This window comes from Aethalodelphis obliquidens, unplaced genomic scaffold (assembly GCF_003676395.1).
Source record: "Aethalodelphis obliquidens isolate GAN/ISIS:26980383/991018 unplaced genomic scaffold, ASM367639v1 scaffold10, whole genome shotgun sequence".
Lineage (NCBI taxonomy): Eukaryota > Metazoa > Chordata > Mammalia > Artiodactyla > Delphinidae > Aethalodelphis > Aethalodelphis obliquidens.
This window is the reverse complement of record NW_020837954.1, coordinates 11079527-11102736: the sequence shown is the minus strand read 5'-3', so window position 1 is coordinate 11102736 and position 23210 is coordinate 11079527. Positions and strand designations below refer to the sequence as shown.

At 40.9% G+C, this 23210-nt stretch overlaps 1 protein-coding gene and 1 non-coding gene across 3 annotated transcripts; one reads left to right on the top strand and one right to left on the bottom strand.

Moving 5' to 3' along the window:
* Positions 1-3413: 3413 nt before the first annotated feature.
* On the top strand, positions 3414-22707 carry EAPP (E2F associated phosphoprotein). Of its 2 annotated transcripts, XM_027111040.1 has the most exons (6): positions 3414-3630; positions 6816-6997; positions 8079-8174; positions 9185-9302; positions 16359-16472; positions 22128-22707. In XM_027111040.1, exons 1-6 carry the CDS (start codon positions 3557-3559, stop codon positions 22402-22404), a joined length of 861 nt encoding a protein of 286 aa, XP_026966841.1. In that variant the 5' UTR covers positions 3414-3556; the 3' UTR covers positions 22405-22707. The 2 variants fall into 2 exon arrangements, with proteins under 2 accessions (XP_026966841.1, XP_026966842.1); XM_027111041.1 differs by lacking the exons at positions 9185-9302; positions 22128-22707 and having other exon boundaries at positions 16359-16429.
* LOC113623069 (U6 spliceosomal RNA) lies at positions 15532-15638 on the bottom strand. Its single transcript, XR_003433762.1, has one exon. It is a non-coding gene; the product is annotated as a U6 spliceosomal RNA (small nuclear RNA).
* Positions 22708-23210: the final 503 nt, after the last annotated feature.

The following is a 23210-nucleotide window of genomic DNA, read 5'->3' as shown; positions in this document are numbered from 1 at the left end:
TGTCTTTTATGGTAGAGAAATAGGCAGACAGGTCGAGTGAACCTTGTCATTTCCATTGAGAAATTACTATGTTTGGGGGTAGTTAGCCCTCAGGCGGGTTTCTAGTTTGTTACTTTCTCTTCGACTTGTGTGGCCTCGAAGAGCCTAGGACAGGTTTCCTTGACCTCCAGGTTTCTCTAGATGTACGCCACGTCCTCTGTGGTGGATGTGGGACCTTCTAATTCCCAGGGGAGACACGTCGCCGTTGGTGGTCCAGGTGGCGTGGGTGCGCGGCGAAGAATCGGGACCCGGAGGGGTGATGGGGACGGCTGGAGTTCGGGGCGTCTGGTGCCAGGCATTTGAGGGTGTGAGTCGGGGCTCGGGTCTGGTCTCACCTTCTTGGTTTTGGTTTCGCAGCCGACCGAACTCATCCCCACTAGGCATGGTTATTATGAGGACCTTTCCCTCCTCCCCACCCCCATTAAGCATTTACGTAGTAAGATTTCCCCAATCAACTTAAAAGCGATCGTTTTGTTCGTGGCGTCCTCTAGAGTTAGCGTCTCATCAACTACTTCAACACATGAACTGCTTCAAAACACACAACAACTAAACCTGGTGAAAACTAAAGGAAAAAAAAGTCAAGATTTTAACACTGAATTAAACAGGGCAAAGTATTGCTACAAACTTCTTCCACTTTGTAAATTGTGCAGTGCTGGAGTTAAGTATATAATACCGGCAAACACAAAAGTTTTTTGTTTTATTTTGGCCGTGCCGCGTGGCTTATGGTATCTCAGTTCCCCGACCAGGGACTGAACCCTGGGTCAGGCAGTGAAAGCCTGACTCCACTAGGCCACCAGGGAACTCCCCCACAAAGTATTTTAAAACACTTCAAACATTTAAAACACTTAAAATTTGTTAAAAACAGTTGATTATGTTTAATAGTCAATTCACGAGTTCTGAAATAGTCCATTTAATCCATTGAACTCTCATTTTGTTTTTAGACGGTGAGACAAACACACTTTTTTAAATTTTTTTGTGCTGTGCCAGGCATCTTGCAGGATCTTAGCTCCCCGACCAGAGATTGAACCTGGGCCCCCTGCAGTGGAAGCGCGGAGTCCTGACAACCCGACCACCAGGGAATTCCAAACACAATTTTTAAGACTGTAAACTGAGACCTTTTATATCCCAGCTATTCTGCCCATTGAGAGGTGTATCTACCCCTCTCCTGGAATCTGGACTTAGTGACTAGGCTGACCAACAGCATGAGGCCAAAGTAATGTTCGGGGGATTCTGAGGTTAGGTCAGCAGAAGGCTTGCAGCTTCCTTCTGGGCCTCTGAGAACCCTGTGTGGGAGACTTGAGCTGTGAGTGAGAAAGCTGACAACTCTGGGGCTGCCATGTTGTGAGGAAGCTGCTGGTTTACAAACTGACTCCCCTCCCTCACTAAGGAGAGAGTAAAGAAAGAGGCAGGCAGGTTTAAGAGGCAAGGGAGCTTACTAGGATTGTTTTGGGCGCTAAAAGAGTAGAAGATCTCTATCCCTGCCAGCCAATTCTTTTTTTTTTTTAAAGGTCTCTTTTTTAAAAAAAATTTATTTTGGTTGCGCTGGATCTTAGTTGCAGTAGGTGGGCTCCTTAGTTGCGGCTCGCTGGCTCCTTAGTTGCGGCATGCATGTGGGATCTAGTTCCCTGACCACGGATCGAACCTGGGCCCCCTGCATTGGGAGCACAGAGTCTTATGCACTGTGCCACCAGGGAAGTCCCCCAGCCAATTCTTAAAAGTTTATACAGAAGACTTAACTGGGTTGTCAGGTATACTGTCCAGATGGTCTCAACAACACCCTACTCACTCAAGGCTTCATCATTCGGACAGCTCCCACTGTCTGAACAGGGGAGGAACAGGAGGGGAACAGGAGGCAAAGTGTACATTGCAAGGATAGGGGAGCAGGTGAGGAAACTTGATTGCCTGAGTCCAGCTCAAAGATCAACCAGTGGTCACAGCCCACCAATCATCTCCTTCAACAGAAGCCCAAGGCTTTGTGGAGAACGATGCATGGAAAAGAGACATGCTCAGGTTTTAGTCCCAAACTGAGTCCCTAGACATTGGGGATCAGGGTAATGCCTTTCAAAACTGCAGATTTGGATAAAAATAGATGAGTGTTTTTGTTCTAAAGCTCTTAAGTTTTGGGGTGATGTTTTTGTGCAGCGATAGAGAAATGGAAGAGGGAGACAGAAGTAAGCAAACAAATAAGTAACATGAAGTTGAAGGGGGAAAAGTGGATTTAGGGTTAGAGAAGATGGGATGGAGAGAAGAGGGTGGGGTTGAGGGCTTACAGTTTTTGACAAGGGGCTCAGGGAAAGCCTCTCTGTTTCAGTTTGCTACATACTCGTGCTTTTCTTTGCTTGCTCGTCATTAGCATATGTAACCCCCAAGCAGCCACCAAAAATGGCAGGCTCAGCCCCTGAGTTTACTTGTTCTGTTACCAGTTGTAGGATTACAGCCAACTCCTTAGAATCTCTATTTTTTTTTAAAAAATAAATTCATTTATTTATTTGTTTATATTTTTGGCTGCATTGGGTCTTTGTTGCTGCGCGGGTTTTCTCTAGTTGCGGCGAGCGGGGGCTACTCTTCACTGCAGGGCTCGGGCTTCTCATTGCGGTGGCTTATCTTTTTGCTGAGCACGGGCTCTAGGCGCGGGCTTCAGTAGTTGTGACATGTAGGCTCAATCAGTAGTTGTGGGCCACAGGCTTAGTTCTCCGCCGCATGTGGGATCCTCTCGGACCAGGGCTCGAACCCGTGTCCCCTGCATTGGCAGGCGGATTCTTAACCTCTGCACCACTAGGGAGGGAAGTCCCAGAATCTCTAATTCCTAATTTTAAGTTTATGGGAGTAAATAAGTAATGACTCAATTTTTGTGGATCAGAATGAATATGGATATAAGGGCACATCCTTGAGGAGGGCCACAATTCTCAGAAAAGGAAAAATGGGTTCCCCAACAGGTGTCTCCTTCACATCACTGTGACTCATGGGAGAGTATTGTACCTCGAAAAAGAGTTGGGTGGAACAATAGTTGAAAACCAGGGAAGGGAGCTCCCTGGCGGTGCAGTGGTTAGGACTCCGCGCTTTCACTGCTATGGGCCTGGGTTCAATCCCTGGTCAGGGAACTAAGAGTCCACTAGCCAAAGGGCATGGCCAAAACTATATATATATATATATATATATGCATACATATATATACACGCATACATATATATATAAAACTTACTGATCTCCCCGCCACCTCCCCCTCCTCCGCTCCTCCCCCTCCGCCCCTCCCCTCCCCGCCCGCCCCTCCCCCTCCCCGCCCGCCCCTCCCCCTCCCCTCCCCGCCCGCCCCTCCCCCCCTCCCCGCCCCTCCCCTTCTCGCGGCCCCGCCCCCGCTTCCTCCTCCAGCCCCTCGCTTGGAAGATCTGCGCAGGCGCGCAGTGAGGGCGCGGACGTGCGGGCGGAAGTGGTGCTGGAGCGCTTTAGGAAAGGGACTTGCGGAGAAAGCAGGTAGTCTGCTGACGCCTGTGGACGGTATCGGAGGGGGCAGGCCGCCATGAACCGCCTCCAAGATGACTATGACCCCTACGCAGTTGAAGAGCCTAGTGACGAGGAGCCGGCTTTGAGCAGGTAGGCCCCTACCCCGCCCCGGTCCCCGAGGCTTCGGGCCGAGGCTAGGCCGAGGCCTCCCCCTCTCGCTGCGCTTGCCGGACCCGTGCGGATTCTCTGTCCAGCGGTTCGGGCCCCTGTCGCGCCTCGCTGTCGCCTGTGGGAGGCCGAGGGGGGTCTGGTGAGGTCGCGTAGCCACGGGGGAGGCGGGACCGACACTGGCGCGGGTAAGGGGCACATTCTGGAATTAGGCGTAAGATTCAAAAGCCGTGAAATCGAATCCTGCTTCTGCAGCTACTAGCACTGTGACCGAAGGCAAGTCCTTTATCGTCGGTTTCTCATCTATAAAATGGAGGTATAATAAGTATATCACGAGTATGTTGTGAGGCACATGGGAGTTACTGTGAAGTGACCATCATGAGACTAAACTGCAATAAACAGAAATAAGGGGGTGTTTAACTTCTTGTTTTTGAGCACCTATTGTATGCTTGCTGTGGGCTACAAAGGTCAGTCATAAGATTTTTGTCTTTGACAGGTTTAACGGTAAAGTAGGGGACATAAGATAAATATATCTCGGAAGATATATGTCTCGGAAGTAAACGTGTATTTCAGAAGACCACTGTAGAAGAAGATGACCTGGGATAGTCACAGATGAAGTTCTGTGGGAATTTCCAGAAGGGAGGGATTAATCCTATCTGGAGGAAAATTGCAGTTATGTTGACAAGAGATTTCCAGGAAAATTTAGCCATTTTTTAAGCTGTCAGCAGATCCTGTTCATAAACTTTGAAACATTCTGTACAACTAAGCTTTCAGTGGAACTGTCCTTCTTTCAGTCACAATGTTTCCTTATATTATCCTGAGGAGGGATTATAGGCATGGGAGATCACACTGCTCTGAAGATTTCTGTTGTGGGGAGTGAGGATGGATTCCAAGATTCCCTTATGAAGAATTTCAATTAATGGGTCCAGTTTGTGAAACTCAATTAGTAATTCAGTTTGATTGGATTCAGTGTTTCCTGAACTTGAGCTATTCTGCCATTACCATCCCCATATTCACCCCTCTTATTATTTATTTAATCATTTTCTTTAAGTTAATTTACATTTTTGTAGTTAAATGCCTTTTTTTTGGCCTCACGGTTTGCAGGATCTTAGTTCCCCGTCCAGGGATTGAACCTGGGCCCCCAGCAGTGGAAGCACGGAGTCCTAACTACTGGACCACCAGGGAATTCCCATGTAGTTAAATGTCTTTAAAGAGGCTTTATATTCCTGTGACAGTTGCCACTGGTAAGGTAACGGTAAAAATAAATACTTTGAAAACAAAACAGTGTTATTAGGCAGTATCGCCCGCTCAACGCTCTGAATCGAATGCTCATTTTAAAAAGGGAGATTGTGTTAGAGAGGGGTTTAAGAGGTGTCTCTCAGGATTTGATTTTACCATACCTAGAAGTGAATCTTTTATAGCGTAGTACTGTTTCATGGAAGCTGGCAGAACACATGAGTCTTCTGAGTTGGAGACACCTGACAGCAGAGCATACAGCATGAGCATCATGTTTGTGTTGGTTGCTCTTACTTCCCAACTCCTGTAGGGGTTACATGGAGAGGCCCAGATGGGTGCTACACATTCACTGGGTTGGTGTCATGGCTGAGGACCACTTGAGCTTGGAGAATCCACCTCTTTTACAGCAGGCAGTAAATATGCCACTAGATGCCAGTACCCCTCCTCCCACCTCCCAGTTGTGATAATCAAAAATATGTCTAGCTATGCCAAATGTTCCCTGGGGGGCAAAATTGCCCCCCAGTTGAAGAGTACTGGGGTAGTTCAAGGGTAATAGTGAGAGGTAAGGCTGGAAAGATAGGTTGAAACCAGATTGTGGAAGGTTCTTTTGAATGCTGTACTTAGAGTTTCGGTCATGGATGATTTTCTTTTGGATTTGGGTAGTGATGTGATGAGAGTTCTTTAGGAATAACATTCTGTCAGCAGGGTTAAGGGTGGAAAGAAGCAGAAGAGTTTTGAGACCTGGAGATCCTTAGGCCATGGTGGTACAGGCAGAGTTAAGAGGACCTGAGTGAGGGAGGGAGACACGAGAGGGAAGAGATATGGGAACATATGTATATGTATAACTGATTCACTTTGTTATAAAGCAGAAACTAACACACCATTGTAAAGCAATTATACTCTAATAAAGATGTAAAAAAAAAAAAAAAAGAGGACCTGAGTGAATATAGTGGTAATGGAGAAAGGGAGCATGCTGGTCAGGATGAGGAATGTCAGATGGGGAATTTTCTTGGAAGTAGAATCTGGATAAGTCCTCTATCATTAGCAAAATTGATTGGTGTGAATTGTATTTTTCTTATTTACCTTCTGCTTGAGGCTCACAAGCATTGTTGTAGAAGAGAAAAATAGAGAAGCAAAACCCAGGAATAGTCTGTAACCGCTCATCAGATCATGAATAATTGAACATTATGTGTGTACTATTGATTATAGTAGAAAAGTCTTAGGCATTTCATCTTGATAACATTTCATTCCTTCTGATATCTCGTTTAATTCTGTCATACTGCTATTGATGGGGAAACCCAGGCACAAAAGTCCAAGGAAATTGGCAGAAATTGCTCAGGAGAATTTGGAATATAATTTAGCCCTCTCTCTCTTTTTAGTTCTCCGTAGCACTATGCCTTTTAAACTGTAATATTTACTTACTGTCTGTTACATTTTGTGTGGATGTATTAGCTATCTATTTGTTACATATATTAAGTTTTATTTAAGTATCCAGAGTTTAAAACAAACTCCCAGTTCTGTGAGGTAAATTTTTCATTGCTGATGGAATTATGAATTGGTGCAGTACTCTTGGAAAGTAGTGTGATAATTCTAGAAGTCAGAAAGACATTTGCATCTAATTTTAGACATTTAACCTAAGGAAATCAACAGAAACAAAATTATATATACGGAGATATTCATTGTAGTGTTTAATAGCGAAGAGAAATAACTGTACAGCATCTGCAAGAGGAAATGTTATGCAGACATTAAAAAATATATTTGGAAATATGCAGAAATGGTTGAACTATCAAGTGAGAAGAGCTGTATGTAATGATAGCTGAATCAAATGCAACCTTATAAAATTTAAATTTGTTGGGCAGTGAGATGATAGGCATTTGAAGTTATTTTAATTCTTTAATATTTATATTCTTTATGATTTAAATGTGTTCTAGTTCTGAAGATGAGGTGGATGTGCTTTTACATGGAACTCCTGAGCAAAAACGAAAACTTATCAGAGAATGTCTTACTGGAGAAAGTGAATCCTCTAGTGAAGATGAATTTGAAAAAGAAATGGAAGCTGAATTAAATTCCACCATAAAAACAATGGAGGACAAGTTATCCTCTCTAGAAACAGGTAAACTTTTAGTTAGATTTTCATATAGATATTTTTCTAAGTTCCATAATGGCAGGGACCCTTATTTGTGCTCTGTTATGGCCCCAGCACTTTCAGTAGGTGCTCAGTAAATACTTACTGAATGAATGAATAAATGTGCTTGGCAACCTGAGCGTAGTTTTCTTTCATTGCTAGTGAAGAAGTTTCGTGTGTTGCTGGAAAGAGACTGTTTAGCATTGTTTACTTGTATGATTTCCTTTTGTAATTTTTATCTCAGGATAAAAGAAAAAGAGACACACTAGCTTATAGAAGTATATTTAAGGTTATATAGCACTGATATAGCAGGTTGAATGATGTGTCACCACAAATTCCTGTCTCATTTTAGTAAGTAATGAAACATACTTCATTTTGATACTTGGTTTCTATGTAAAATATATCTGACTCGAAAACTTGTTTGTGAAGGTAGGACTCCTCAGAATTGGTTTCCATGTTGTTATGCTATATATTAACTGTTAAGAATTGAAAGCATATGTAATAATGATAAAAGCAAAAGCAGATGTTAATTAAGAGGAAGAATTAGGGATGCAGGCATATGATGGCATAAGTATAGGTGATGTCATGGCACTAGGCACAGCTGAGGAGAGAAAGAATGTGTCCTTGACTCATTCTGCCTGACTCTTTGTAGAGCTCTTATCCTCTTTCTTCTAAAGTTCCTTAAAACAAGATGTTTATTCCCTGTTCTCCACAGTATACTGCATGGCTGAAAGGTAGAGAGATATATGCCGGCAATGTGAAAATATGGCTATTTTATTTAATTAGATGTGCTTTTATCATTATTTATATATGCTTTCAGTCTCTTTGTGGGAAAGGAGAGAGAATAATTTTCTCATGATTTGGAACAGTTATTCAAGGAGGGGAAGTTCTCTGTAATTGCATAGGGCACAGAAATCCAGTAAGTCAATTGATGTGAAAGTATTCTTCCACCCAAATGAAATTGGGAATGAGTTGGTATCACTTTGAAGTGATGGAAGAATATATGGAGTTTTTTTCCTTGCCAATCCAGTATGATTCAGTTTTTAAACTTCCCTTATGGTTTGACTAGGGTCTTCCTCAGGAAATGGGAAAGTTGGAACAGCTCCGACAAAGTACTATGACGATATATATTTTGATTCTGATTCTGAGGATGAAGACAAAGCAGGTAAGTAACATGTTTACCAGGTTTAGCAGTTATATTTTATGAAGGAAGGTTTACCTAGCAATTATTTGATATTAGATTTTCCCTTTGAGTTTCATCTTTTAAGAAATTGCAGGCAGTTGATGTGAAAACAAAAGCAGGATTGCACATAAGAACAGATGGGAACACACCTGAGGACAGGGACTGAGGGTGGTGCTGCAGCGGCACCTCTGGGGAGAGGAAGAGTGTGTCCTGACTCAGTACCTCTTTCCTCAGGGCTCTTGGCCCCCTCTTCCTTCAGGTTCTTTAGCACAGCAACATTTGCTTTCACAACTGCAGATAGTTTCTAGATTTTAATCTCTTGCAGAATTTTCCCTAACTTGTTGCTTTTTTTAAATCAATCAATCTCTCTGTTCTTTGGAATTGATTTTGTATAAATTTGAGCAAAGTTGAACACAATGACAAGAACTAAAACTAACTTAATTATATCAGTAATTATGATGGAATACACAAATAACAAATTTATATGGTAAACAATTTTATATTTTTATATGTTGTTACATTAACATTGACCTGCCCAAGTAGGTCTAGTGTATGTGGATGACCATAGTTTTTTTTTTCCATTCATTTTTGTTCTGATTTCAGTAGCATTTTATGTATGAGAACTTATGGAGAATTTAAGACATCAAAAATAGTTTCTAGGGGCTCCCCTGGTGGTCCAGTGGTTGGGACTCTGCACTTCCAATGCCAGGGCCCAGGTTTGATCCCTGGTCAGGGAACTAAGATCCCACAAGCCGTGCAGCATGGCCAAAAAAAAAGTTTCTATTCTTGGCTTACTTTGAGTAAGACTCTGACGTCTCATTATTTGAACTCAGTTCTGAACTTTATTTGGAGGAATAGTTTAAAATATTTTTTTAGAAAAATATAACTAGAAAAAATATGTACCTTAGGAAACAGGTTTCTTCATTTTGTATAAAAGAGGTGTGGATTTTAGACATGATACTTAGCCATATCGTTAACATTTTCAAAACTAGCACAGGTGACCAAGAAAAAGAAGAAGAAACAACACAGAATTCCAACAAATGATGAATTACTATATGATCCTGAAAAAGATGACAGAGATCAGGCCTGGGTTGATGCACAGAGAAGAGGGTAAGAACTTAAATTTAAAATTAGAATCTTTAGGAAAAATGATTAAAAGATGATTTTCGCTATATTCACATTTTGAGTGTATGTGTATATGTTTATACAGACATGCGTTAAGTTTGTGAAAAAACTGCTGAATAGTTTATTTTAAAAATGAAAAGCAAATTTCAGTCAGACCATTGGTTTTTTATTTATTTTAAAAAATATTTATTTACTTATTTATAATTGAAGTATAGGTGATTTACAGTGTTGTGCTAATTTCTGCTGTACAGCATAGTGACTCCGTTATACACATACACACATTCTTTAGGCCATTGGGTTTTTAAAAACTGTTGTTGCATTCAGACTGCTATAGCTAGTCAGTCTCTCCCTTTAAGAAACAAAACTGACTTTTTTCAAATCAACAGTTTAAAATTACTTGGAGATTAAGAGTTTATGTGGGGAATTCCCTGGCGGTCCAGTGGTTAGGACTCCGTGCTTCCATTGCAGGGGGCACGGGTTCAATTCCTGGTTGGGGAACTAAGATCCTGCATGCCGTGGTACTGCCAAAAAAGAGTTTATGTGGATAAACAGTGGATGTTATGTTTTCTACTTGAATGCTTGAATTGTTGTTTTTAACTATTTACAAATTTGATTTTTTTTTTAATTTTAAAATTTTTTTATAGATCTTTATTAGAGTATAATTGTTTTACAACGTTGTGTTAGGTTCTGCTGTATAACAAAGTGAATCAGCTATATGTTTACACATATCCCCATATCCCCTCCCTCTTGCATCTCCCTCCCACCCTCCCTATCCCACCCCTCTAGGTGGACACAAAGCACCGAGCTGATCTCCCTGTGCTATACAGCAGCTTCCCACTAGCTATTTTACATTTGGTAGTGTATATATGTCAATGATACTCTCACTTTGCCCCAGCTTCCTCCCGCCATGTCCTCAAGTTCATTCTCTATGTCTGCGTCTTTATTCCTGCCCTGCCACTAGGTTCATCAGTACCTTTTTAAAAAATAATTAATTAATTAATTTATGGCTGCGTTGGTTCTTCGTTGCTGCACGCAGGCTTCCTCTAGTTGCGGCGAGCAGGGGCTACTCTTTGTGTGGTGCGCAGGCTTCTCATTGCAGTGGCTTCTCTTGTTGCAGAGTACGGGCTCTAGGTGCATGGGCTTCAGTAGTTGTGGCACGTGGGCTCAGTAGTTGTGACTTGCAGGCTCTAGAGCGCAGGCTCAGTAGTTGTGGCGCATGCGCTTAGCTGCTCTGTGGCATGTGGGATCTTCCTGGACCAGGGCTCGAACCCATGTCCCGTGCATTGGCAGGTGGATTCTTAACCACTGTGCCATCAGGGAAGTCCCCATTTTATTTTTTTTTTAGATTCCATATATATGCGTTAGCATACGGTATACAAATTTGATTTTTTAAAGTTGAGGTAAAATTCACATGACATAATGTTAACCATTTTAAAGAAAACAATTTAGTGGTATTTAGTGTATTCACAATGTTGTGCAACCACTACCTATATTTATTTCAAACCATTTTCATCATCCTAAGAGGAAACTCCATACTCATTTTCAAATTTGAGCTGATAAAGGCTGATTTATCATAAAAGTGAAAGCTGGGCAACTTACAACTATTTTTCCCTAACCTAGCTGTGCTTCAGAATCACCTGGTTAGAATGAAATGCGAACCCTTGAGTCCTACTGAGGAGGTTTTGATTCCGCTAGGGTGGGGCCCAGGAATCTGTACTTGTCAAGCCCAGAGGGCTTGTGATGTTATGTGGGTCTTTGTGCACCACGCTTTAGCTTCCACCCTCCCACTTTGTCCTTTTTTCCTCTCCTAGTTTCACCTGTGCACCACTTCCTCCAACTGCCCCTTGCATTTATGTGATGAATATTTTTCACACTCACAGTGTGAAATGAACGTTTTAAGTGCTATGAGTGCTATTGAAATAATTAAGGAGCTTACGGTCTAGCTCCTTATTCTGGTGACAGAATTTGTCATGGAAGTAAGATGGAATGTATTTTCATTCTTACATAATCTTGAGAAGAAATAACATCTTATTGACTTATTCACATTCCTGTGTCAAGCAGTAGTTGCCTTTTAAGACCACAGAAACCAGCTTCAAATAATGAATTCACTACATTTTAAGCACCACAAGGACAGTGATCATACCTGTCTTGTTCAATGCTGTACGCCAGGCATCTTGCACACTGCTGTATGGGCACTTAGCACCTATTGAATGAATGATTAAGTTATTTTCTTGGGGTTTGGGTTTTGAAATTTGCTAAGCATTGGAGGTATTTAACAACAATTATGAAATATATACCACATGGTCTCAGTATTTTTCCCCACAAATATTTAAAGAGTTTAGGAAGTAATGCCAAATGATTTGCATTTTGCTGTTCAATTTTTAGGTGTTTTCCATAAGCCCCTTTTAAGAATATATACTTTTATACTTTAGTGTCTTCATAAGCAGATTCATGCTTTATTCTTTAAATCAGCAAATATCTGTTGAGAATTTACTATATGCCAGACACTGTTCTAGATTCTTGAAATACAGCAGGGAACAAAACAGACCAAAATCCTTAGGCACTTAGAGCTTACAACCCTTGCTTTTTTTTTTTTTTAATAACTTTTATTGAAATATAGTTGATTTACAATGTTGTGGGTTTTTCTTGTTTTTTTGGCTGCATTGGGTCTTTCTGGTGTGCAGGGCCTTCTCATTGTGGTGGCTTCTCTTGTTGCGGAGCATGGGCTCTAGGACCAGCTTCAGTAGTTGTGGCACGCGGGCTGTAGAGCACAGGCTCAGTAGTGGCTTACGGGCTTAGTTGCTCCGCGGCATGTGGGATCTTGCCTGGCCAGTGCTCGAACACGTGTCCCCAGCTTTGGCAGGCGGATTCTCAACCACTGCACCACCAGGGGAGTCCACAACCCTTGCTTTTTATTTTTTAAAATTTTTTAAAATTTTTATTTATTTATTTATTTTGGCTGCACTGGGTCTTCGTTGCTGCGTGCAGGCTTTCTCTAGTTGCGACGAGTGGGGGTTACTCTTCATTGCGGTGCGCAGGCTTCTTACTGCGGTGGCTTCTCTTGTTGCAGAGCACGGGCTCCAGGCAGGCAGGCTTCAGTAGTTGTGGCACATGGGCTCAGTAGTTATGGCTCACAGGCTGTAGAGTGCAGGCTGAGTAGTTGTGGCACACGGGCTTAGTTGTTCCGTGGCATGTGGGATCCTCCCGGACCAGGGCTCGAACCTGTGTCCCCTGCATTGGCAGGTGGATTCTCAACCACTGAGCCACCAGGGAAGCCCAACCCTTGCTTTTTTTTTTTTTTTTAAAATACTTATTTATTTATTTTTTGGCTGCATTGGGTCTTCGTTGCAGTCTGCGGGCTTCTCATTGCAGTGGCTTCTCTTGTGGAGCACGGGCTCTAGGTGCGCAGGCTTCAGTAGTTGTGGCACACGGGCTCAGTAGTTGTGGCACACGGGCTCAGTAGTTGTGGCTCACGGGCTTAGTTGCTCCGCGGCATGTGGGATCCTCCCAGACCAGGGCTCGAACCCACGTCCCCTGCATCGGCAGGCGGATTCCCAACCGCTGTGCCACCAGGGAAGCCCCAACCCTTGCTTTTTAAACGTAGCTTTATTGTGGGTTTTTTTTTTTTTTAATTAGTAGACTATTTTTAGAATAGTGGTGTTTTTTTGTTTTTTTGTTTTTCTTTTGAGAAAAGCCAGCATAAGGCACTTTCATTGCAATAATGAAACTCATATGTAGTGCTGGGGGTAGCGGTAGGGGTGTGGGAGTAGGCAGCAATTTCTCTCACCAGATCACTACACAGGACAGCAAAGGGGTGAGAGGGGGTGAAGGAGCAAACTCTGAGATCAGCACAGGGAGCTGAGCATCAAAAAACAGGAGATGCTGAAGCTGTGATGACCAGCTTAATTTTCTTAAGATAGCACTCAGGGATTTGTTATGATGGCTGGGCTTTCATGGGTGTTGTGTCTACAAACGGCACCTTCAATTTAACTTTCGATTGAAATTCTTAAAATTTAGGAAGTGGAGCTTGGATAGCTATGAGATTACAAAAGTCCTAAATATCCATTAGAAAGACCAGAGGATGCAAAAAGAAAAAAAAAATCCAGGCCATGAATTAGGCTTCAGAGGTCCCTGGCTGGCCCAGGGATAGACACCTGTAGTGTCCAACATCTCAGTGAAAACGATCTGCTTTCAAAAGGCAGAGGGTTAAGGGGAGGGTGGAGGTGGGACAGTGGAGGCAAAGGCTCTCCCCTTCCCACTTTAGTTTTGGGTAGGGCTTTTAATTCAGCCCGAGGACGTCGCTTAACTTGGAGAATAATTCGGCCCTCAAAAGCACCTCAAATCTGCTATGGCTTCGCAGTTGCAACAGCAAGAATGTTTAATATATAATAGATAAAACTTTCATCCAAAAAAATATATATATAGATTATTGCCCCCCCCACAACAATTCCTATTCTAAAGTTAACCCATTACTTGCGCTGTTAATACTTGAATAATACGTAACTGGAAACCTAGATCCAAAGGACTGAAACCCAGCGTTCACCCCCAAATGAAAACAAACTAAAATGGGTAACTTGAGGTTTATGGCATATAGTTCAGGTCAACACACATACAAGGAGAAAGGGGAAGAGCAAAGCCGGTGACAACACATTCAGTCTGGGAAGATATTTATACAGAGTGTAGTGGAACATCAGGGAAAGCTCCGTACGGACTCGCTGTGCTCATCTGTAGGCACCAGATACTTCCATGGCACATCCAAGAATGGGGAGCTCAGGGAGGAGGCCATTCCTGACATTCCAGTTTTAGAAGCTCCACGTCAAATATGAGAGGGAGATAGCTTGGCTCTCTGACCCAAGCTCATCTGGGCAGCCCCTTCTTCCCAGCCTCGGATCACTTCTTGCTTGCCCAGCACAAACTTAAAGGGCTTGTTTCTGTCCCAGGAGGAATCCAGCTTCTTTCCATCTTCAGGCATCCCCGTGTAGCGCACCACGCAGGTCTGGCCGCGCTTTGGGAAGGTGCGCCCCTCTCCGGGGGAGATGGTCTCCGCCTGCACTCCCATGGCGGTGGCAGTGGCAGTGGACGCTGGGCGGGCAGGCGGCGCGACAGGCGGCGTGGACTGACAGTGGATCTGGTGGCAGTTCCGCTGCTGTGCCAGAATAGTTTTAGGTGCACAGAAAAATTGAGCCGATGATGCAGAGAATTGCCATGGTACTGCCCACACCCCCCACAACAACAGCAACGCACGAGTCTCCCCTGTTGTTAACGCCATGCGCTAATATGGTATATTCGTCACAGTTAATAATCGATGCATTATTGTTAACTAAAGTTCATACTTGATTCAGATTTCCTTAGTTTTTTTTTCTCTTTTTTAAAAATATCCTGTTTTACCTTTGGGTAGCAATTGTATTTAAAGCACAGTCATCTCTGTCACATTATTGATCCTGCACCATCCCAGTGAAGCCCAGTGGGCTTCAAATGACCCCCTTTATTTATTTATTTCTCCACCACGTGGCTTGCGGGATCTTAGTTCCCTGACCAGGGATTGAACCCACACCCTCAGCAATGCAAGTGTGGAGTCCTAACCACTGGACCTCCAGGGAATTCCCCCATATTTCCTTAGTTTTTACCTAATACCCATTTCTGTTTCAAGAGCCCATCCGGGATACCATGTTACATTTAGTTGTTATGTCTCCTTAGGCTTTCCTTGGCTGTGACAGTTTCTCAGACTTTCCTTGGTTTTGATGACCTTAACAGTTTTGAGGAGCACTGGTCAGGTATATTGTGGGAGGCTCCTCTATTGGAATTTTTCTTTTTCAGCAGTAGAACTCAAGTTTATTAAAACAGCTATGACAAGTATAACAAAATCTACATCTGCCTGTGCTAGGCCAGTGTAGTTCTGTACAAACAACAAGATAACGCTAGATAACGACAGTTAGCACTTTGAAAACATAGTATACAGAAGAACATATCTTCATCAAAAAAAAAAAAAAAAACACTTCATAAAAGTGGGGAAAAAAATTCTCCCCGCGCTCCCCAAAGGAGGTCTTCACAGGCTGGCCAGCTCCATCCCAACTCTGAGGTATCAAAGGAGTTCCAAGTGCAAACTGAAGGGATGAACAAGCAACTCCCCCACTCCCACATCCGTTAAACGCACAATCCAGCTGATCTTGTGGTAGAGTGCCTTTTCATGGAATGATTCAACAATCATAGATAAAAAAATATGGAATGCTTCGCGAATTTGCATGTCATCCTTGCACGGGGGCCATGCTAATCTCCTCTGTATCGTTCTAATTTTAGTATATGTGGTGCCGAAGCGAGCACTGGAATTTATCTAATGTTTTTCTCATGATTAGACTGGAATTAGAGGTTTTGGGGAGGAAGACCACAGAGGTAAAGTGCCGTTTTCATCACTTTGTATCAAGGGCACATACTATCAGTGTGATTTATGACTGTTAATGTCGATCTTGTTCACTATAGTGAAGTAGTATTTGTCAGGTTTCTCTACTGTAAAGTTACTCTTTCCACCCCTTTCTGTACCATACTCTTTGGAAGGATGTCACATGTTTAGCCTAGACTTAAGGAGTCTGGAGTTATGCTCTTCCTCCTTGAGGGGAGAGTATCTTCATAAATTATTTGTAATTGTTATGTATGGGAGATGTGTCTATTCTCCCCCATTTATTTATTTATTAAGTCATTTATGTCAGCATGGACTCATGGGTATTTATTTATATTTTGGTTATAATTCAATACTACTTTATTTTGATGCTCTAATTGTTTTGGCCTCAGTCATTGGGAACTCTTTCAGTTGGCTCCTGTGCCCCTTTAACATTCCTGTCTCTTTGTGGGTTTTTTGTTTTTTCTTTCTGAGCACTTCCTTACTTTCTGGCCCTACAGGATGTTCCAGGTCCATCTTGTATGCCCCATTCCTGGAATCAACCATTTCTCTAAGGGGTACTGGTTTCTTTTATTGGGAGAGTGGCGTTTGAAAGCAAGATCTGGCTTTAATGTGTTTCCCCTCTTCACCTTCTTTTTCTGTTCTAGCTACCATGGTTTTGGAATACAGCGGCCACGTCAACAACAACAGCCTTTTCCAAATAGTGATGCTGTCTTGAATTGCCCTGCCTGCATGACCACACTGTGTCTTGATTGCCAAAGGTAACGGATAAAGGATAACAACACACACACACACACACACACACACACACACACACACACACACACACGAAAAAAAAACACTTGGTAGTTCTTCTTTAAATCAGAAATAGACTTTTGAGGTACTTAAGAATTCTGATAAAGTTCTGTCCTTATATATCCCTGGTGCTGCATGACTAATCTTTATACAAATAATTTTTGTTACACGTAGTCTGTTATAAATAGGTTTTCTAATAAAGTACTTGCCAGTGCTGACAAGGGTTCAGTAAAACTGCATATTTGTTGTGGAATGACAAAATCTCTCAAATACACTCTTATTTTTTTTTTCTGTTGTGATAAAATACATGTAACATAAAATTTACTATTTTAACTGTCTTAAAAATTTTGCTGTAAAAGAGTACTTCATTTGAATATTCAATTTATTGTCAACTAGACCATTTAAAATTTTTTAAAAATTTAATTTAAAAAATTAATTTAGTTTTTAATTTTAAAAAAATTTAAAATTAATTTTTACTTTATTTATTTATTTGATTGTGCGAGGTCTTAGTTGCAGGAGGCGGGCTCCTTAGTTGTGACTCTCAGGCTCCTTAGTTGCGGCATATGAACTCTTAGTTGCGGCATGCATGTGGGACCTAGTTCCCTGAGCAGGGATTGAACTTGGGCCCCCTGAATTGGGAGCATGGAGTCTTAGCCATGTTGCCACCAGGGAAGTTCCTATTTTTAATTTTAAATAAAGCTGTTTTCCCAGCTTTATTGAGATGTAATTGGCATACAACGTAGTATAAGCTTTAGGTATGCAGTGTAATGATTAGATATTCAAATATATTGCAGAATGTTTACCACAATAAGGTTAGTTAACACAGCTGTCACCTCACATAGTTACCTTTTTTGTGTGTGTGTGGTGAAAACTTTTAAGATTTACTCTCAGCAGTTTTCAAGTATGCAGTACAGTATTGTTAACTGTAGTCATCATGCTGTACCTTACATCTGCTGAACTTATTCATTATAAGTACCTTTTGACCGCCTTCATCCATCTGCCCTTCCCCACCAACCACCAGTTACTTTGTTTCTATGAGTTCAGTGTTTTTTTTAGATTCCACATATAAGTGAGATCATACACTATTTGTCTTTCTCTGTCTGACTTTTTTTACTTAGCATAATGCCTTCAAGGTCCATCCATGTTCTTACAAGTGGCAGGATTTTTTTTTATGGCTGAATAATATTCCATTGTATATACATACTATATTTTCTTTATTCATTCATCTGTTGATGGACATGTAGGTTGTTTCCATGTCTTGGCTATTGTAAGTAAGGCTGCAGTAGGTTTCTGGGAGGAAGACCACAGAAATAAAGTGCTATTTTCATCACATTATGTCATGGGCACAAACTATCAACATGATTTATGACTTTTTTTTTGCGGTATGCGGGCCTCTCACTGCTGTGGCCTCTCCCGTTGCGGAGCACAGGCTCAGCGGCCATGGCTCACGGGCCCAGCCGCTCTACGGCATGTGGGATCCTCCCGGACCCGGGCACGAACCCGTGTCCCCTGCATCGGCAGGCGGACTCTCAACCACTGCGCCACCAGGGAAGCCCGATTTATGACTATTAATGTTGACCTTGATCACCTGGCTGAGGTGGGGGCCCAGATATCTCTTTGAGATAGTGATTTCATTTCCTTTGTATACATACCCAGAAGTGGGATTGCTGGATCATATGATAGTTCTATTTTTAACTTTTTGAGGCTCCTCCATACTGTTTTCCGTAGTGGCTGTACCAATTTACATTCTCACCAGTAGGGCACAAGGGTTCACTTTTGTTATTTCTTGTCTCTTTGATAATACCTTTTCTAACAGGTATGAGGTGATACCTTATTGTAGTTCGGATATGTAGTTCCCTGATGATTTGTGATATTGAGTACCTTTTCGTGTGCCTGTTGGCCATTTGTATATCTTTTTTGGAGAAATGTCTATTCAAGTCCTTTGCCCATTTTTTAATCAGATTTTGTTTGTTTTTTGCTACTGAGTTGTATGAGTTCCTTATATATTTTGGATATTAACCCCTTATCAGATATATGATTTGCAAATAATTTTTACCATTCCATAGGTTGCCTTTTTATTTTGTTGATTGTTTCTTTGCTATGAGAAGCTTTTTAGTTTGATGTAGTCCCACGTGTTTATTTTTGCTTTTGTTTCTTGTGCTTTAGGTGTCAGCTCCAAAACATCATTGCCAAGACCAATGTCAAGGAGCTTTTTACCTATGTTTTCTTCTATGAGTTTTATAATTTCAGATCTTACATTTTAGTCTTTAATCTGTTTCAAGTTAATTTTTGTCAGTGGTGTAAGTTAAGGGTCCAGTTTCATTTTTTTGCTTATGAATACCCAGTTTTCCCAATACCATTTATTGAAGAGACTGTCTTTTCCCCATTGAATATTCTTGACTCCCTTGTCAAATATTAGTTTATGGTGTATGCATGGGTTTATTTCTGGGCTCTTGATTCTGTTCTGCTGATCAATGACTCTGTTTTTATGCCAATCCCATACTGTTTTGATTACTATAGCTTTGTAGTATAGTTAGAAATCAGGATGTGTGATGCCTCCAGCTTTCTTCTTCTTTCTCAAGATTGCTTTGGCTATTTGGGGTCTTTTGTGGTTCCATAACAAATTTTAGGATTTTTTTTCTATTTCTATGAAAAATGCCATTGGAATTTTGATAGGGATGACATTAAATCTATAAATGGCTTTGGGTACCATGGACATTGTAGCAATATTAATTATTCCAATCTATGAAAACAGGATATCTTTACACTTATTTGTGTTTTCTTCAATTTCTTTCATCAGTGTTTCATAGTTTTCAGTGTATAGATCTTTCACCTCCTTGGTTAAATTTATTCCTAAGTATTTTATTATTTTTGATGAGATTGAATGAGATTGTTTTCTTAATTTCTCAGTTTCTTAATGAAAATGCAATAGATTTTTGTTTATTGCTTTTGTATCCTGAATCTTTACTGAATTTATTTAACATTTTTTTTGTGAAATCTTTAGAGTTTTATATATATAAGATTATGTCATCTGCAAACAGACAATTCTACTTCTTCCTTTTCTATTTGGACACCTTATCTTTCTTTCTTCCTTTCTCCCTCCCTCCCTCCCTCCACCCCCCTTCCTTCCTTCCTTCCTTCCTTCCTTTTTTTTTTTTTTTTTACCTGATTGCTTTGGCTAAGATTTCCAGAAATACATTGACTAGGAGTGCTGAGAATGGGCACTCTTATCTTGTTCCCTATTTTAACCATTTTAAGTGTACAATTCAGTGACATGAACTACAGTCACAATTGTACAGCCATCATGACTATCCATTTCCAGAACTTTTTCGTCACGGCAGACAGAAACTCTGTACCCCTTAGACAATAATTCCCTATTCTCCACCCCTACTCACCCCAGCCTCTGGTAATCTCTATTCTACTTTCCTGTTTGGATTGTTCATTGCTAGTGTATAGAAACACAACAGATTTCTATGTGTTCATTTTGTACTCTGCAACTTTGCTGCATTAGTTTATTAGCTCTAATAGTTTATTTGTGTAATCTTCAGAGTTTTCTACATATAATATCATGTCATCTGTGAACAAAGTAAATTTTACTTCTTCCTTTCCAATTTGGATGCCTTTTATTTCTTTTTCTTTTTTTTAAAATGAATTTATTTATTTATTTTTGGCTGTGTTAGGTCTTCGTTTCTGTGTGAGGGCTTTCTCTAGTTGCAGTGAGTGGGGGCCACTCTTCATCACGGTGCACGGGCCTCTCACTGTCGCAGCCTTCTCTTGTTATGGAGCACAGGCTCCAGACGCGCAGGCTCAGTAGCTGTGGTGCGCAGGCTTAGTTGCTCCGTGGCATGTGGGATTTTCCCAGACCAGGGCTCGAACCCGTGTCTCCTGCATTGGCAGGCAGATTCTCAACCACTGTGCCACCAGGGAAGCCCTTATTTCTTTTTCTTACGTAATTGCTCTGATTAGAGCTTCCAGTACTTTGTTGAATAGAAGTGGTGAAAGCAGGCGTTTTTGTCTTGTTCCTCGTCTTACAGGAAAAGTTTTCAGTCTTTCATCATTAAGTATGATGTTAGCTATGAATTTTTCATATGTGGTCTTTATTATATTGAGGAGGTTTCCTTCTATTCTTAGTTTATTGGGTGTTTTTATCACGAAAGAGTGTTGAATTTTTCAGATTTTCTTTATGCATCAATTGAGATGATCATGTGTTTTTTTCCCATATATTCTATTAATCCAAATATACTTTTGCCCTTTTCCTCTCCTTTTCTTTATTTTCTTTTCTCTTTTTCTGGTAGCCTTATAAATGTCTGGCTTAGTCCATGTTCTGAATCAGGTTAACTGAAATTAAATGATGATGTTAGGTGGTGGATTTGTTCTAGTTACTAATGGGAAGCCAGATGTAATTTACTCTTATTAGCTAGCTTGAGGTTTCTGATCATCTGCAACAATTAATTTTTGTACTCTCCATATGAGCTGTTAAGCTTTTTTTTTTTTTTGCGGTACGCGGGCCTCTCACTGTTGTGGCCTCTCCCGTTGTGGAGCACAGGCTCCGGATGCGCAGGCTCAGCGGCCATGGCTCACGGGCCCAGCTGCTCTGCGGCATGTGGGATCTTCCCAGACCGGGGCACAAACCCGTGTCTCCTGCATCAGCAGGCGGACTCTCAACCACTGTGCCACAAGGGAAGCCCTGTTAAGCTTTTTGTATATAAATTGACACCTAGAACATGAAATAAAGAAAAAGTAAAATATCTTTGTACTTAAGTTGCTTCTCTTTTAAATTAAACCATGTTACCATGTTACAGGGTTACTATACCCAAACAAAGTTGCTTCATGATCTAACAGAAATTGGGCTTGGTAAAAATTGTGTTCCATATTAGGATAGGATTCCAGTACGGTGGAATATAAATGAAAGTTTTATGGTTTCGTCTTGAGAAACACCAGCCTGGTAGTGGTGGTGGTGGAAGAGGAGATGATCAGCATTCAGAACTAATGAAGGCATAACTTGACTTCACTGTTTCTAACCAGATAGATATTTCTGTTGCATGATGTTTAAGGGGGAAAAAAAGGAAAATAACTTACTAAGTCAAGAAAGAAGTAGGAAAATATTAAGTGTATGAGGAGAACAAAGAAAACATTATCTATTCTTTAGACTGTTGGAGTAAAGCCAAGAGTGGACATTATAAATCAGATGCTCTTTAAGCTTCTAAAACTGTAACTTTTACTAAAATAGTGACCAGAATGGCACTACCTAGTAATGAGAGGAGGGCAGAGTCTCAGGTCACAACAGGAAAAAGACACAGTCAAAGATTTTTTAAACATTACCTCTCAGGTTTCCAATAGCTTTTCTTGTCTGAGGTGGAAGAGCAAATCAAAACATTTTTTTCTGAGATAAAAGTTACTTATAGAGCAGTAGAAAAGAGGATATATTCATCAGTATCTGTTAACAATTCTCTTCCTGTTCGTAAAATAAGTCTTAAAAACTCTTTAATTTCCCATTTTGTTCTCATGTTTTTACTTTGGTTGGTATTTCAGTAAGTTTTTGGTATTCTCACATTTTATCTAAATGTGTAACTATTAAAATAGAATGTAAATCCAAATTCTCCATTTCATTTTCCTCTTAGGCATGAATCATACAAAACTCAGTATAGAGCAATGTTTGTAATGAATTGTTCTATCAACAAAGAAGAGATTCTAAGATACAAAACCCCAGAGAACAGGAAGAAAAGGCGAGGCCATAAGAAGATGAGGTCTAACCAAGAAGATGCTGCGGAGCAGGCAGAGACAGATGTGGAAGAAATCTATCACCCAGTCATGTGCTCTGAATGTTCCACCGAAGTGGCAGTCTACGACAAGGATGAAGTCTTTCATTTTTTCAACGTTTTAGCAAGCCATTCCTAAATAGCTAAGTTGGCATTTAGTTGCCCAGTACAGTATACAAGGCAAATATGGACAGTTATATTCCTCCTGCCTACTCATCTCAAGTGACATTCTGAGTGGTTATTTGAGGAAGCAGTGTTTTATCTTTATCTTTTTGGGAAAAAATGGTTATCTACCTTCATCCCTCCCCTTCCTTTTAAAAAAAAAATGTTTCCCCAGCTCTGATGGGACTTGTTATTCATTCTCTTTTTGATAGATATTTGGAAATGGGCTTTTTATTTATTAAAGCTCTTTAGAATTAAAATGTTCTGGAGTTACAGGTAACTTTTGTTTCAGAGTGTTATTTTTATTTTTTATTTTGGATATACCCTTGGTGTGCTTAATCTAGAAACTGTTTCCTCACTTCTGTCTATATATATATATTTTTTTCTTTTTTTAAATTGCGGTATAGATACTTTACAACGTTGTGTTAGTTTCTGTTGTACAACAAAGTGAACCAGCTGTATGTATACATATATCCCCTCCCTCTTGGACCTCCCTCCCACCCTTTCTGTCTATATTGTTTTTGCTAAGAAGTATCTTTATTTCCCTTCTAACCCATAGGATGGAGTGAATAGTATTAATAACTTACAATTACATGAAGTTAGTATTGGGGTGCCTTGAGTAATTAACATAGGTCTTTCCTTAAAAGGGTGGTACTTAATCAGTATTCTAAACTTAATGAATTAACACAGTAAAATAGAAATTTGTGGTAAGGAAGAGCAAACTCACCCTCCAGCCTTAGACTTAAAAATTTTGTTGCTGTTGCTTGTGCTACCATTTATTCC